At 45.4% G+C, this 16,713-nt stretch overlaps 1 protein-coding gene across 2 annotated transcripts; it reads left to right on the top strand.

Annotated features, from left to right (window-relative positions):
* Positions 1–16: 16 nt before the first annotated feature.
* On the top strand, positions 17–16,049 carry ZSWIM3 (zinc finger SWIM-type containing 3). Of its 2 annotated transcripts, none has more exons than XM_061208781.1 (2): positions 17–308; positions 13,531–16,049. In XM_061208781.1, exons 1-2 carry the CDS (start codon positions 235–237, stop codon positions 15,452–15,454), a joined length of 1,998 nt encoding a protein of 665 aa, XP_061064764.1. In that variant the 5' UTR covers positions 17–234; the 3' UTR covers positions 15,455–16,049. The 2 variants fall into 2 exon arrangements, with proteins under 2 accessions (XP_061064764.1, XP_061064763.1); XM_061208780.1 differs by having other exon boundaries at positions 17–389.
* Positions 16,050–16,713: the final 664 nt, after the last annotated feature.

Raw genomic sequence — 16,713 nt, 5'->3', positions numbered from 1 at the left:
GGTTAATAAGGGCTGAGTGTCATTTCCCCTCTGTCAGAGAGCAAAGACGCCCCCCAACCCACGGTAACCGTGTCAGGCCGAGGGCTTCTCCTGAGCTCCGTTAACAGGCCACCCAATAGGGGCCCACCCTTAAGGCATCCTGGGCCCACGCCAGCTGGTAGACCCTCAGGGGTCTACCTTTGACCCCTGGTGTTTATCTTGGTGCAGCCCCTGGTGTGGGCAGAGGGGGCCGCCATGGAGCTAGGCAGCTGCTTCAAGACCTACGAGGACTTCAAGGAGTGCTTCAGCGCCTACAAAAAGGAGAACAGGTGCTCCTTCATTCTCAGGGACTGCGTCTCCGTCCGCTTCCACAACCTCAACCATGGCACCTCCATCCGCGAGGACATCCTGTAAGGGGGGGGCGGGGGCGGGGGCGGGAGCGGGGCAGGAGGGTGGGGAGGAGGCCGGATGGTCCCCAGGAGGGCGGCCTGGAGGAGGAGGGAGTACAGCTGGGCCCCTGTCTCTTTGAGGATTCCACAGGCACTTATTGAGCACCTGCTGTGCGCCTGGTGAAAAGCGCAAAAGCTCCATAGGCATCGCTTTTTGACCACCCGCTTCACCTTCGATCACTCACGCCTTCATTCACAGCTTTTATGGAATTCATAATAGCTGCAGTTTGTCCCATGTTTTGAGCACCTACCGTATCCCAGACACAAAGTATGGGCTTCACAAATAGATAAAAACGCCTTGGCGAGAATTTTCTTCATCAGTCTTCTCTTTACAAAGCAGTAACGGTCATTTATTGGGTAGTTTGTTCATTCATTCATTCGTTTGTTCGTTCTGTAAATGGTTCTTGAGCTCCTGAGATATACAGCCGTTTTTCAAACACTTCCCATGTCCCAGGCAGCGTTCTCTATTCTGTGTACGCTTTATCCCACAGGGCTGTATTGAAAATTATAGGCAAGTGTTATTTTTTCCATTTGGCAGATGAGAAAAAAAGCTTGGAGGCTAAGCTAAGGGTTGAAAACTCAATTGCCTTAAGGACTCAGGTGAAACAGCCCAGTGTAAGAAAATTTAACTTTTAATTTAACTATACAAAAAGGAATGATGAAATAACCAGGTGTTTGTGCTAGGGAGAACAGAAGTGTGAACTGGGCAAAATGGCGAGCAGGCCAATTAACTCCAGCTGATGGCTGCCATGTGAAAATGAAGATCCAGTGTTCCCAGATTTGGGACAAGTGGAGTCAGCAATCCAGGCTTTATGCGAATGTGTCCACTTTTTAAAAATTGAAAATCAATTCAAATGTAAACACACACTCTATAGGCCAGCTCAGAGAGTCAAAGTATATCTGAGTTTGAGACCTCTGGGTTGAGGCGTTTGGCCAAAGCTCACTCTCTAAGCAGGCAGGCTGTGTTTTTTTCCCCTACTCTGAAGTCCGGTGCTGTGCTGGGTACAGCTAACATAAAGATGAATAAGTAACTAAACCTGCCCTCAAAGAGCTTGAGGTGGCATAGAGTTGGACGTAGGTAAACCAACTAGTATGTGATAAATGCTTTAAAAGAGATGTGCAGAAGAAGTGACAGATGCCTGGGAAGACGGGAAAGGCTTCGCACTGGAAGTAATGGTTTCTGCTGGGTTGTGAATGAAGGCACAGGGCTAGTGTAGAAGTTCAATGGTTAATATCAAGTATCACAGAAGGGTTTGACCAGAAGGAGCTGTGGAGCGAGGGCACAGATCCGTCAAAGAAGGTGGCATGTTGGAGAAACAGTGTGGGATGCCATGCTTGACAGGAGGCTGTGTCAGTTGCAGTTTATGTGAAAGTTCTGTAAGTACCATTGTGAGGTGTTCGGACTTTGATCTCTGCCGGTAGCATCCTTCTAAGCAGCCAGAGAATACCAAAAAATGCCCTGCTTTCAAACTGCTTGCAGTCCAGATAAAGTGCAGTAGCCTCCCGTTGCCCTCATGATTAAGTCCAGGACGGTTACTAAGCTGGCTCGCCAGACCATCTGACCCTTCTGACCTCCCCATCTTGCACCATGTGCTCCATCTACACCAGGTCTTACTCCGCATTCAGCTCCTGTCCCAAGCCCGCAGCTTCCTGGTCCTTGCACTTACCACGTCTGCTGGTGAGAATAACCTTGCCCATCCACTTATCTTAGCTCCCTTTTCCTCAGACATTAGTTGCTTTTTTATACTATCCTCTCTGTACTACATATCCTGAACTACAATTTACTTAACATTTTTCTTGAAATTCTTCTAATATTCAAAGAAACTTTAGAACCAATCTAAGCAATAATATATAAGAAGTAACAGTATAGTGGCAAAAAGATAGTATATATTTCTAAATAACTATTAAATATTCTTGTCTGAGGTCATTTTGGGCTACTTGTGGAAAACTCTGTCTTAGCTAATTGTTACTTTTCCTTCAGTTATTAGCATAATTTCCAGGAAGCCTTTCTTAACTCCCTGAAGATTAGGTTAGATGCTCCTGCTTTATGTTCTGACAGCGCCTGTTACAGTTATTTGCACATCATTAAGGAACACAGCTTACAGAGGTTTCCCTGATTTGCTGAGCTCTTCCAGGGAGGGACTCTGGTTTACTATTTTTTGCATTCTCACTGATTAACACCATGCTGCTTGCATAGAATCTAGTCCAAACACCTCATAATCACACCTGAACACCCTTCAGGTGGATCGTCTCCAGGGTCTAGCACAGGACTTGTCCCATAGCAGGCCTTAAGTAACTGTTGAATGAATGAGTCATCAAGTGTTAAATGTGTAATTCAGCGAAACTGGTGCTGCAGGGACTCAGAGAAAAATCACAGTGGGCTCGGGAAGCAAGTGAGAAAGGGAGGCTTGAGCTGGGCTCCATAGATGGGGAGGTGTCAGGAGGTGTATTTGCTGCTCTAACAAATTATCACAAACATAGTGGTTTGAACAACACAAATTTAGTATCTTACTGTTCTGTAGGTTAGAAGTCAGGCACAGATCTGACTGGGCTAAAACCAAGGTGTCAGCAGAGCTGCATTTCTTTCTGTAGTCCCTAGAGGAGAATCTGTTTCCGAGTCTTTTCCAGCTTCTAGAAGCTGCCCACACTCCTTGACTCATGGTCCCCTTCCTCCATCTTCAAAGCCAACAGTGGTTGGTGGAGTCCTCACATCACATCACTCTGACCCTGCTTCGTCCCATCTCCCTCTCTGGCTCCCCTTCTGCCTCCCTCTTCCATTTTTTTAGGACCCTGTGCAGATAATCTAGGATAATTTACCTTTAAAAAAATCAGCTAATTAGCAACCTTGATTCCATCTGCAATCTTAATTCCCCTTTGCTATGTAACCTAACATATTCACAGGTTTTAGAGATTAGGAAGTGGACGTCTTTGGGGGACCATTCTGTCTATCACAGGAAGGTTAACATCCTGGAGGGAGAAATGGTGTGTGAGCTAGTGCAGATATTAACATGCTGTACTTGGAAGGCAGTGAGGAGACCTGCTTGGCTGGAAGGAAGATTTATGCTGGAGCAGTGCGAAAGAGAATGGAAGGGACTCAGCTAACAGATTAGAGGTTCGGATTGGTTTTATTTTTGTTTTTGCAGGCTGAACAATTTAAAAAATGAATTTGTTTTTGAGTGGTCAATATAGTCATTTAATTTTTTTAAAATTTCAAATTACATCAAAGGGTCTAAAAGTCAGTGTCCCTTCCACTGTGTTATCTAGAGACAACCGCTATTATCTTCCTGAGATAGCCGTGAGCCTGAACAAACATATCTTTTCTTTTAATTTAATTTAATTTATTTTTTTATACAGCAGGTTCTTATTAGTTATCCATTTTATACATATTAGTGTATATATGTCAATCCCAATCTCCCAATTCATCCCACCACCACCACCACCCCCTGCCACTTTCCCCCCTTGGTGTCCATACATTTGTTCTCTACATCTGTGTCTCAATTTCTGCCCTGCAAACTGGTTCATCTGTACCATTTTTCTAGGTTCCACATATATGCGTTAATATACGATATTTGTTTTTCTTTTTCTGACTTACTTCACTCTGTATGACAGTCTCTAGATCCCTCCACGTCTCTACAAATGACCCAATTTCGTTCCTTTTTATGGCTGAGTAATATTGCATTGTATATATGTACCACATCTTCTTTATCCATTCGTCTGTCGATGGGCATTTAGGTTGCTTCCATGACCTGGCTATTGTAAATAGTGCTGCAATGAAAATTGGGGTGCCTGTGTCTTTTTGAATTATGGTTTTCTCAGAGTAGTATGCCCAGTAGTGGGATTGCTGGGTCATATGGTAATTCTATTTTTAGTTTTTTAAGGAACTTCCATACTGTTCTCCCTAGTGGCTGTATCAATTTACAGTCCCACCAACAGTGCAAGAGGATTCCCTTTTCTCCACACCCTCTCCAGCATTTGTTGTTTGTAGATTTTCTGGTGATGCCCATTCTAACTGGTGTGAGGTGATACCTCATTGTAGTTTTGATTTGCATTTCTCTAATAATTAGTGATGTTGAGCAGCTTTTCATGTGCTTCTTGGCTATCTGTATGTCTTCTTTGGAGAAATGTCTATTTAAGTCTTCTGCCCGTTTTTTGATTGGGTTGTTTGCTTTTTTAATATTGAGCTGCATGAGCTGGACAAACATCTTGTGTGTACATATACATCCTTTTTTTTTTTTAACACAGGTGGCTGCATACTATTTATACACATCATTCTGCACCTTTGCTTTTCTCACTTGTCAGCGTATTTTGGAGATTACTCCACATCACTTATTCCATTGTATGAGCCCTTTAATTCATTGATTTTACCAATCGTTAACTGAAAACTTTCTCCATGCTAGTGTCTGAGACACAGTGTTGAAAAGATAAATTGAGTCCCTGCCCTCATGGAGCTTCCCCTCCAGTCAGGGAGACAAATATTAAACTCTAATCACAGAAATAATGATTTCTTTAAAATAGTAGTAAAAGGGAATTCCTGGCGGTCCAGTGGTTAGAACTCCACGCTTTCACTGCCAAAGGCCCGGGTTTAATTTCTGGTCAGGGAACTAAGATCCTGAAAGCTGTGCAATGCAACCAAAAAATAAAAATAAATAAAATAAAATAGTAGTAAGAGTGCCGAAGGAAAAGTCTAGGGTGCCAAGTGGGGAATGACAGGGACCTGTAATCTGGTGGGTAGAGTCGGGGTGTTGGCTGACAATACCAGTGTAGGCTCTTGATGAGGAGAAAACAGCCATAGTTTACAAAGCATGTTCACCTCGTTATCTCACTTGGTCCTCTGAATCTCCTTGTCAGAAGTAGGTTTTATTTCCATTAAATGAGTTAATACATGTAAAATGTGTACCGCAGGGCCTAGTACATAGAAAATATTCCATAAATAGTATTGCCATTATAATAATATTATTGTGCAGATGGGGAAACAGCCAGGAGAAGTTGAATGTTAAGAGAACTGAAAGTTCTGCCTTTCTGCTTTATGTTAAGGCTCAGAGTTTCATTATGTAACTCTTTGAAGGCTGTTACCTCCTAGTTCCACATTCTTGAGCAAAAGGGAGGAGAGAGGCTGGATACAGTAAAGGCAAGGCCAGGGGCAGGGCCTGAGGTAATCAAGACTTGGAAGAGGAAATTAATAAGAGAACCTGTAACAGAAAAAGCACCCTCCCGCCCAAAATCACCTGGTGGGAGCCAGGGAAGTCCGAATTTTTCATACAGTTACAGCCAAGAAAAATGAGAATGGGCAGAAAGGAGTGGGCAAGTAGAAGCAGGGAGTGGGGTAAGATTTCAAGAAACTATAAGAAAGCTTCAAGGTGTTAGAACCGAAGGTCAGACCGAGCCTGTTAATTGCCAGAGCTCTTAAGTCCCCTCCTTAACCACTGGGTTGTAACAGCGTTCCAGTATTGATTCATTCAACAAACTTCTAGTAAGAGGTAAACAGGTTTACCCCCAGGCGTTGAGCTGGGGTAAAAAGATGAGTAAAGTCTGGGCTCTACCCTTGAGGATGATAATGTGCCACAGCTCAGGCCTTTAGCACAGAGGGGTGACTGCTTGGTGGGACGTTGTAAAGGATCTTCTTGGATCATGTGTGGGATACTGGCTCTGTGCAGAGCACGCTGACTTGGGCTTTTTGAGTGATGTACGGATGTGTGGAATGAGCGCTTCTCTTGTGGGACTGGAGGGGAGGTGGGGGAAAAGTCTTCAGGGGGTAATTTAGCAGAGCACAGTGTTTCCCGCAACTACTGGTGGTCAGGTGAGATGATTTTAATATTAAGTATTTATGTTCATATCTAAACATAAAGATCCTTATTAAGTAAAGTGAGCTGATTTAAAGAAAACCATTTGAGGGGACTTCCCTGGAGGTCCAGTGGTTAAGACTCCGCACTTCCCTGGTCGGAGAACTAAGATCCCACATGCCGCGCAGTGCGGCCAAAAAAATAAAATAAACCATTTGAAAATACTAATGCAGAGGTTACAGGAGTGGCTATGGGAGATGTAAAGGGGGTTTGCGATTCCTTGAAGTTCAGGAGAAGCTGGCATATCAGTTTAAAAAGTGAGAGCTCTGAAGTCAGAAAGACAGGCTTCCCTGGTGGCATAGTGGTTAAGAATCTGCCTGCCAATGCAGGGAACACGAGTTCGAGCCCTGGTCCAGGAAGATCCCACATGCCGCGGAGCAACTAAGCCCGTGTGCTACAACTACTGAGCCTGCGCTCTAGAGCCTGTGAGCCACAACTACTGAGCCCGTGAGCCACAACTACTGAAACCCACGCGCCTAAAGCCCGTGCTCCACAACAAGAGAAGCCTCCGCAATGAGAAGCCCACGCACCGCAACAAAGAGTAGCCCCCCCGCTCACGGCAACTAGAGAAAGCCCATGCACAACAACAAAGACCCAACACAGCCAAAAATTTAAAAAATAATAATAATAATTATATATATATATATATATATATATAAACAAAAAAAAGAAAGACAGGCTTTAACCCTGACCTTGGGCAAGACTTTTAATCTCCGTGACACAGTTTCATCCTCTGTAAAATGAGGAGGATGTGGTGAAGATTAAATAAAATACATGTAGTTGCTGAAGCATAGTGCTCAGTAAATATTTGCCAAAGTCATAACTGTAGTACATGATGGAAAGGAGTAGGTTTTTTTTTCCCCTTAAATAAGTAAATATTTATTTATTTAGGCTGCCCTGCGTCTTAGTTGCGGCATGCAGGATCTTCGTTGCAGTATGCGGGCTTCTTATTTGCGGCATGCAGGATCTAGTTCCCCGACCAGGGATGGAACCCGGGACCCCTGCATGGGGCTCGCAGTCTTACCCACTGGACCACCAGGGAACCCCCGGTAATTTTTTTAAATTTAATTAATTAATTTATTTATTTATTTATTTGGCTGCGTTGGGTCTTCATTGCTGCGCGCGGGCTTTCTCTAGTTGTGGTGAGCGGGGGCTACTCTTCGTTGCGGTGCGCGGGCTTCTCATTGCGTTGGCTTCTCTTGTTGCGGAGCATGGGCTCTAGCCACGTGGGCTTCAGTAGTTGTGGCTCACAGGCTCAGTAGTTGTGGCGCACGGGCTTAGTTGCTCTGCAGCATGTGGGATCTTCCCGGAGCAGGGTTCGAACCCGTGTCCCCTGCATTGGCAGGCAGATTCTTTTTTTTTTAAATAAATTTTATTTTATTTTATTTATTTATTATTTTTGGCTGCGTTGGGTCTTTGTTGCTGCCTGCGTGCTTTCTCTAGTTGCGGTGAGCGGGGGCTACTCTTCCTTGCGGTGCATGGGCTTCTCATTGCGGTGGCTTCTCTTGTTGCGGAGCACGGGCTCTAGGCGCATGGGCTTCAGTAGTTGTGGCTCGCGGGCTCTAGAGTGCAGCCTCAGTAGTTGTGGCGCACAGGCTTAGGTGCTCCGTGGTATGTGGGATCTTCCCGGACCAGCGATTGAACCCGAGTCCCCTGCATTGGCAGGCGGATTCTTAACCACTGCGCTACCAGGGAAGTCCCTGGCAGACGGATTCTTAACCTCTGCGCCACCAGGGAAGTTCAAGCCCCGGTATTTTTAAGAGTCAGAAAAATGTGTTGTGGGAGGTACTACTAAATGACCCAAAGTCCCAATCGACTGGGAGATTCTGTGATTTTATGCCCAGTTTTCCTTCCCATATTTTTACATATGGCTGTTGTGTTTTTCTTTTTGTTATGTCTTTGGGGGATTGATAGTCTTCAAACCGTGAAGTATTCCAATGTCTCTCTCCATTGCTGTTCAGTTTAATAGCTACCTTTTTTGAATACTTTTTTGGAACATGTTCCAGACACTCTGCTGAGAACTTGACATTGTTTTGTTTAATCCTCATCACACCCTTTGAACTAAGCCCTTGTTATCTGAGTTTTCATTTTTCCATGTATCACTAATCACAAGGCTCTGTAGGAAAGCACAAATCTTGCTAACAAACTAGCCACTTTTAAAATTAGTCACTACTTAGTCATTCCTTCCTGCTTATCCTACCGGTTCCATCAACATCTATGGTAGTGAGTTTCTGGCAAATGAATAGATGTGGTAAACACAAGGATTATACAATGCAAATAAAACTGATTGCAAACTGAAACTGCACGTCTTCCAAGAGCTGTAGGACTTGGTGAAGTCCCTGAAAGTAATGATAGAGAAATCCTTACATCACCTGCAGCCTTATGCCAGTTGACAAATGGAGAAGGGAAATCAGCAGGACAATGATATGTACAGATGTGAAAAGCAAAGGATTTGCATAGCAAAAAATTAAATTAGGCCCTTGGGAAAAGTGATAAAGCCCAGGAATATTTTGGTAAAGTTGACCCTTACATATTGCAAAAGTAAGACAGGAAATAAAGTATCAGAGTGTTTGGGGGAGATATACCAAGAAAAAAAAAGTTGATGCTTTAAGTGGTTCTTTGATTATTCTAAGAATTGGCAGATAGCTGCCACTATAACTTAAATTTCATTAAATATAATATTTTCATAATTTTCATCTCATTTTTTTAAAGATTGCTCAAATCTTTTTTTCCCACTAATTTCCTGTGAAATGTGGTTTCTGGTGAAGTTTTTTTGGCTGTAATTAACCGAAAACCCTGACTTAAAATGCTTTATTTCTTAGCCCAGAGAAGGTGATTGTTTCAGCGGCCCAGGCTTTTCCCTTCTTTCCACTCTGCCATCCTCAGGTCTCAGCTTTGCCCTCAGGATTGCTCGCCACATGGCACAAATGTAGGAGTCACATCCAGAAGAAAAAGCCTGCCTTGGTTTCCTGCAGATTTCCTATCATGTTTCTTTGTGCAGAATTGGGCCAGTATCCATGGCCATTCCTAATGAGATTACCTTAATTAGCTTAGAGTAGCCCCGAAGCACTTAGCTATGTGGGAGAGGAATGGCAACCCGAATATAATTGGCCTTCAGTTAGGAAGGAAGGAAGGAGGGGCTAAGGGATGTTGGGTTGGCCACCAACTGATCCTGCTACAGCCTTTTTTTTTTTTTTTAATTGAAGAATAGTTGATGTACAATATTATATGTTACAGGTGTATAATATAGTGATTTACAATTTTCAAAGGTTTTACTCCTTTTATACTTATTATAAAATATTGGCTATATTCCCCATGTTGTACAATATATCCTTGTAGCTTATTTATACATAATAGTTTGTACCACTTAATCCCCTACCCCCTATATTTTCCCTCCCCGCTTCCCTCTCCCCACTGTTAACTACTAGTCTGTTCCCTATGTCTGTGAGTCTATTTCTTTTTTTGTTATATTCACTAGTTTGTTGTATTTTTTAGATTCCACATATAAGTTATATCATACAGTAGTTATCTTTCTCTGTCTGCCACAGCCTTTTAAATGAATTCACTTTTAGTGGTACTGATTATTCTTGGATCAGGTACTGATTATTCATAGATCAGTACTCTTGTTATTTCTATATTTATAGATAAGAATTGGAGGCTGAGAGGAAGTGAAGTGACTTGTCCAAGTTCACATAGCTAAGTGGTAAAGCTGGAATTTAAACTCAGATCTTCTGGCTCCAGAGTCTTGTTCCTAACTCAGGTTATGTTGTCTAAAATGGCTTGACTCCACCTGTAAAAATTCTGTTCATTGCTCAAGGTGCAATTTACATGCAACAAGGACACAAATCTTATGTGAAATTAATCAAAAGCTTTAGATCTGTTCCAATCCCTATAGTCAGGGTAAATCACTCTTTATTCAATTATAGGTATATTGCTTGTACCTCTATTTAACCATTCACTTAGTTTTGGCTTTACTGGCCATCTATGTAATAATCTCTCTGCTCACTAGACTTTGAGAGTAGAGACTATCTAATTTGTCTCTGTAGCCTTCTGAGCAACTTGTATAGTGTTTGGTACATAGTAGGACTTAGTAAATGTTTGAAATTAAATAAAGGACTTGTCCAAAGTTATAGTTAGTAATAGTGCTGGGATAGAAGCCAAGTCACCTGACAGAACTCTCCCAGTGATCTTCCTAATGTGCTACTCATGTTATAAGGAGAATTTTCTGTGTCATGCAATCACTCATTTAATGTTCATTCAGGATGTGTGTTCAGAGCACCTAGTCTGTGCCAGGTGCAGTGCCAGGCACTGGGAGTACACTGGGGGCACAGTCCAGGTAGAGGAAATAAACATGTACAGAGTGCATTGAAAGGAAGCAAGACTGGCTGACTCCCTTCTTCCAGATCCTGGCTGAGCACACTTGGATGTAAGCACTAAGGGAGATTCAGAAAAGTGTAAAACCCCATCCCTGTCTTGAAGAGAGTCTATGCTTTCACCTGGGAGATAGAAATAAATACAGATTAAAATCACTACAGTGCTCAAAGAATTCTTACAGAAGATTTGTGTATTTCACTGTGTGTAAATTATACTCAATACCAGAGATTAAGGGAAGCAGGGGAATTCCCTGGCGGTCCGGTGGTTAGGACTTGGCACTTTCAGTGCTGAGGGCCCGGGTTCAATCCCTGGTCAGGGAACTAAGATCCTGCAAGCCGCATGGCGCAGCCAAAAAATTTAAAAATTAAAATTAAAAAAAAGATTAAGGGAAGCAGGAAAAAATAACAGAGGCTTTAACCTAGTACCCTTTAAGTTTGACGTGCATGGTGCACGTCACGCACCCAACAAGGACAGTATGTTTAGAGATCTTTAAGGAAGTTATTGAACCTGAACAATCAAAGCGTTGAGGGTCAAGCTGAGGAGGGTAAAAATGAGAATTCAGAGAGGGAGAAGTATTTTGAAAGAAGACAGGCAGCATAATGGTTAACTACATAGACTGTAGCCAAGCAGGCTTAGTTCAAATCCCAGGTCGTCCAGTTTTAGCTGGAGGATTAAATCCCAGATTCTTATCCTTGAGAACCTCTTTAAGCCTGTTGCCCCATCTGTAAAATGTGGATGATAGAACCCTTTTCTTAGTGTAAAAGGATGCATGTAAGGGGCTTACATGTAGCCTGGCATATAATAATTCTTAATATATGTAATAGTGGGAAGAAAGAATTTAAAAGACTTACCACACTGGATATAGACGTGGAGAAGGAGGAATTAAAAAGAATGCCAATGTCTCCACCCTGGGAGGTGCAATCATTAATAGAACCAGGAAAGGTGGAAAGAGCTTTATGGTTGGCACTCACCAGTATCTTTTTTTTGGAAAAAAAGATAGGTTAACAAGCATATACTATGAGCACATAAAGTCAATATAAAGTGATGAGCTAAGATCTGTGCTAAGATGTTGAGCCAGCAGAAGGGTAGGGCCCAATCTGAGGGCTTGGGAGAGGCATTCTAGGAAAGATGGTAGTTGCACGTAGTCCTGAAGGATGAGTTAGCTCTGAGATGAAGACAGATGGGTAGGGCATTCCAGACAGAAAGACAACCCGAGCAAAGGCATAGAGGTGAGACACAGTGTAGTGAACATGGGAAGTAGTAGACAGTTTGTCTTTCTAGGGTACAATAAAACAAGACAGTTGGGGCAGTGGAAAACAGGCGGAAGAGTTAGGCAGAGGCTGCACCGCGGTCACCCCTCGCTGGCCTTGCCGTACTACTGGGCTGCTCCCTGAGCTAGGGATGGTGTTGCCGCCCTGGCACTGCGCACACCACAAGTGCAGGCATTTTCAGCCTCAGGCCCCTCCGCCCTGTTATTTCAGGCATGACATCCTATTTTTCTAAGCTTGCCCCACAGGATGAGCAAACAGGACCAGCTGGGCCAGAGTGTTTGGAAGGGGGTTGGTGAGATGCCCAGTCTGTGTCATGCCATGCCAGGGGCTGAGATTTTTTCCCCCCCTTCCCCGATCTTTGGGTTAGGACACTCTCTGAGGAGGCAGGGGTGTGACCCGTCCCACCCACCTGTGGTCCCTGAGTCATTCATCGAGCACGTCTTTGACAAGCATCTGCTGAAGGAACAGCAGTGGTGTTAGGTGCTTGGAATACACTGAGGACTGACTTGCTCTTGCCACTTGAAAACAACTCCATCCAATTGGAAAGACACTGCATAAATGCCCAAGAAAAGGTCACAAGGCTTAGGAGCTGTAGTAACAGTAGATGACTTTTATTTAGAATATATGAAAGGCTGAACCAGGCGCTGGGCTAAATCTTATGTCTGTGGCTTATTTAATTCTCATAACAACCCTAATTAGTTTCATTTTATGATGAGGAGTTGTGCAGTTACTCTGCACACAGAGAGGTGAAGTAACTTGGCCAAGGTCAAACAGCTTCTGAGTGGTAGAGCCTGGATTCAAATCCAGAGCGTCAGCTTCCAGCATATCCACTGTTTAACCACACTACCGCTACCCAGAAAATCTGCTAAGCCTTTTCCTTTAAATAAATGCTATGAATCTGAAGTAAGGAGCAATTACTGTGGCTTGAGGGCCTCCATAAAGGTTTCCTGGGGAAGGTGGGGCCTGATTTGGGCCTTGAAGCATGGGTTGAATGAGGATAGGAAGGGGAAAAGAGCAGATACTCAATTTAATCACTGTTCTCCTTTGAATCAGCACTTGCAGCCTAGAATGGCAAAGCTAGCAGGATCCTAAAGATCATCTAGCCCAGGGGTTCTCACTCTCTTAGGATGTGGACATTTTTCTTTAAGTCAATGGTGAACCCAGATCCCACATACACCCTAACCCCTGAGGCCTCTTTTATTTTTGCTGCCTAGAGGAGAAGGCAGAGGAGGCAATGGCTCCCTAAAGGCAGGAATGAAGGGGCCACTTTAAACAGTGAGTAACCAGCTCTGCTGCTGCCTCTTACCTATTTTCCCTTGTATCTTTGCCTCAGATCGAATTGTTGACAACTACAGATGGGAAAATGAGAGTAAATAAAAGGAGTTGGGGCTTAGAACTTCTGTAGATGAACATGAAGGGTGTTTTAGTTGGATGGGGTCTTGAAGAAAGACCTGAATACTTTGGGACTGGAGAGAAAACGTAAACCTTTCCTACATCCTGTATTGCACTGTGGTCTCCCAGAAATGTATCAGCTGCTGTAAGTCCCTGCAGGGCGTTGACTTGTAAGAGAAAGGGGGTGGTCAGCACCTTTTTCATTTTTACCTCTGCCTTCCCTAGATATGTGCAGGTGAAATTTGTCTGTATTCGGACCCAGTCAAACAGGAAGAGAACAGCAGCGGCGGCTATGTGCCCAGCATACTTGCTCCTGCGGTACAATGAGAAACTGGATAGACTATTTATCAGTGAACTCAACACACAGCATATACACGTTGACTCCAAAACCACGGGTCCTAGAGGAGACGCCACTGGCAAATCTCAGAAGAAACTCCAGCCTGCACAGCCCACGATCAACAAAGACCTTGGCACAGCTGAGAAGTCCCTGGTTGAGCCATCATTTTGCTTAGATAAGGTCCAAACACCCTCAAAGCCAGAGCAGGAGGGCATCACTCCTTCTGACCTGGCCAAGATAGCCAAAGTGATGAAGAACTTTCTTAAGGTGGATGTGGGTTCCATGGCCTCCTTCAGTGTGGGCAGCAGCCAAGACCTGGACAGGCTCAGCTTCCAGAGCAGCAAGATGAGCGACCTCTTCATCCGCTTCCCTGAGAATCTCTTGCTGCACCGGGTGGAGAATGCCCAGGGCCACATCCTCTACGCTTTCTTCGTGGAGAGCAAAGAACGAGAGGGGCGAGTGGTACACTTTGCGGTGCTCAAGGCCGAGACAGCCACCTCCGTGGCCAAGATGCTGAGTATCTTTACAGAGTTCAACTCAGATTGGCCCAAGGTCAAGGTGGTCTTTGTGGACCCGTCCTTCCCTCATCGAGCCATCCTGCAGGAGATCTTCCCTGCTGCCCGCATCCTCCTCTCCATCTATCACACGACCCGACTCTTGGAGAAGAAGTTGCATCGTAGTTCAGCAGATCCATCCTTTAAAAGGCTCATGAAGGAAGCCCTGCGGGAGGCCGTGTTTGTCACTTCCGAGGCCAGCCTGCAAAATCTCTGCCAGATGTCCCAAGCCCTGCTCGATGAGCGGCTCTTCAGCTTCCTTCAGGCCCACTGGTTCTCCTGTGAACTGCTGTGGTACATGCACGTCAGGAAGGGCCTGCACGCCTGTAACACCTACATGGACAGCCTGGACGTCGTCACCAGCAAGGTGTCGAGCCTCTTCCGGGAACAGCAGTCCCTGCTGGACTGCATCCTTCGCTTTGTGGATTACATAGACTTCTTTAACACCAAAGGCTTGAAGAACTTGCCCACTGCTCCCCCCAGGTTAAAGAGAGCCCGGGCAGCAAGCATGGCACCAAAGTCCAAGAAGGCTTCTGGAATCTGCGGAGGGAGCCTCAGCAGGCTGCCCGTGCAAGAGGCACAGCCAGAGCCGCAGCAGGTGCAGGAGCCGCAGCAGCAGCCCCAGGGGCAGCCCTCCCAGGGCGGCATGCTAGACTCCTTACTCCAGAGTGGCTCCGATCTGGCCTACAAGCTATGCCACAATGAGTGGGCGGTGGTGCAGAACTCCACGCACCTGGTGGACGTGGCTGGCTGCTCCGTGGACGTGCAGCTGCTAGAGGACTCCCACCAGGCGAGCAAAGACGGCTGCAGCTGCAGCTGCTCCTTTCAACAGCGGTACCACCTGCCGTGCCGGCACATTTTGGCCCTGCTGCACACCAGCCAGAGGCCCGTGGGCGAAGCCATGGTGTGCCGCCGGTGGCAGAAGAGGTACCAGCACCTCCTCGGGCCCAGCGGGGAGCTCCGGGACCCTGTCCTGATGCCGAACGCAGGCCAGCCAGGGGAGAAAGGCCGGAACGACATGATTCAGGACCTAAGCAGGGAGCTCGCGAACCTGCTGATGCAGAGTGAGGGACCAGAGCTGGAGGAGCGCTGTTCCACCTTGCGCAAGATTGTGGACATCTGGGCGGCCCCCTGCCAGCCTCCTGAGCCCAGTCAGCGGCCGGGGGACTTCAAGGATGTGGGCCGCCTCCCTTTCCTCTGGGGAAAGCAGGAGGAAGGGGAGGGACTCGCTCCTCCTGGAGCCACAATTCACGATTGAAGCACTTGCACTGGCGCAATGGGCCACAGGCCACTCTCCCTGGAAGTCTGAGAGCTCAAAGCGGGCAGGACATGCTAGGGGTCAGCGTTTTAACCAATGTCTTCCTAGGTAGGGTGAGGAAAATTGTTCCAACAGGAAGAAGAAGGACCCCACTATGTGACAGTCCTTTGAATCTACCCCTTTTCTGCCCTACCTTTGATTTTCCTCGGGAGCCTCATTCATTGTTCAAGGCCAAAGTTATCTCCATGCTGCAGGGTCGTCCCTTGTTCTCCCTCAACCCCTGAATTTAGATCTTATTCACTATATAGAGATGAAACCCTGCCCCAGGTTAGGGTGAGATAAAACGGACCTGATGAAAGAGCCTGGTTTCAGGGACAAAAGAAAGGAGGGTGATCCTTGGCTGTTGCTGCTCTTTACAAAGAATTTGTTATTTGTACCTATTTTTATTCATATTAAAGTTTTTGTTTTGTTTTTGTTTTTTAAATAAAATCAAAGAAGCAGGGGAAATGCGTTCTGCCTGAACAGGGAAGGAATCTGATGGGGGTTGTGGAACCAAATGGAGCCTGACGCCTCAGATTCAATGAGTAGCAATCCGCCCCTTACTTCACCCTCTTCCTGCAACCAAGCCTTCAACATTGATTTCAGGCTGCCTCATATTCTAGCAGGAAGAAGCCAGATAGATTGGGAGGGAAGAAACCTGGGCCTGAGAATTGACTGCCGTCAACTTGCTGGGAGACTGTGGGCAAGTCCCTAATTTCTTTGACCCCAGTTTCCTCATCTGTAAAAATTAGTGTGTTGGCCTGTTCTAATTCCAATTTCCCCTCTAGATTCAATGCAGTTTTAAGCACCAACACAGACTTTTGTTGTTGGTAGTTTGCAGTGTTAATCACCTAAAGCCTGGTAGCCACCCAGCTTTCCAAGAGCCATCTTCATGGGAACCGAGGTCAAAAGATGACCTTAACAGTCCCAGCGCTGTGCTGGAGCTCGCCTGCAAAATACCGGAGGGGGTTGGGCTGGGCAACACCGGAGTTCAGCTCTCTCAAGGTCTGGGTCTCTTTAATTCCAAGAGTTGGGCCCCTTGACCCCTGTTGGAGAGGCAGAATTTGAGACCTGGCCCTCAGTCTCCCCATAAGGCAGAAGACACTGTACCATTACATAGGCACCCCTTCCTACCCTCCTGGGGTTTTGTAATTTGACCAGAAAAGAAAAAAATCCGTGAAACACTGCTATTTATTTTTTCTTTTTTTGGCTTCGGAGGG

Source organism: Eubalaena glacialis, chromosome 13 (genome assembly GCF_028564815.1).
Source record: "Eubalaena glacialis isolate mEubGla1 chromosome 13, mEubGla1.1.hap2.+ XY, whole genome shotgun sequence".
Lineage (NCBI taxonomy): Eukaryota > Metazoa > Chordata > Mammalia > Artiodactyla > Balaenidae > Eubalaena > Eubalaena glacialis.
The sequence above is the reverse complement of the archived record's forward strand: the minus strand, read 5'-3'. Positions and strand labels throughout refer to the sequence as shown.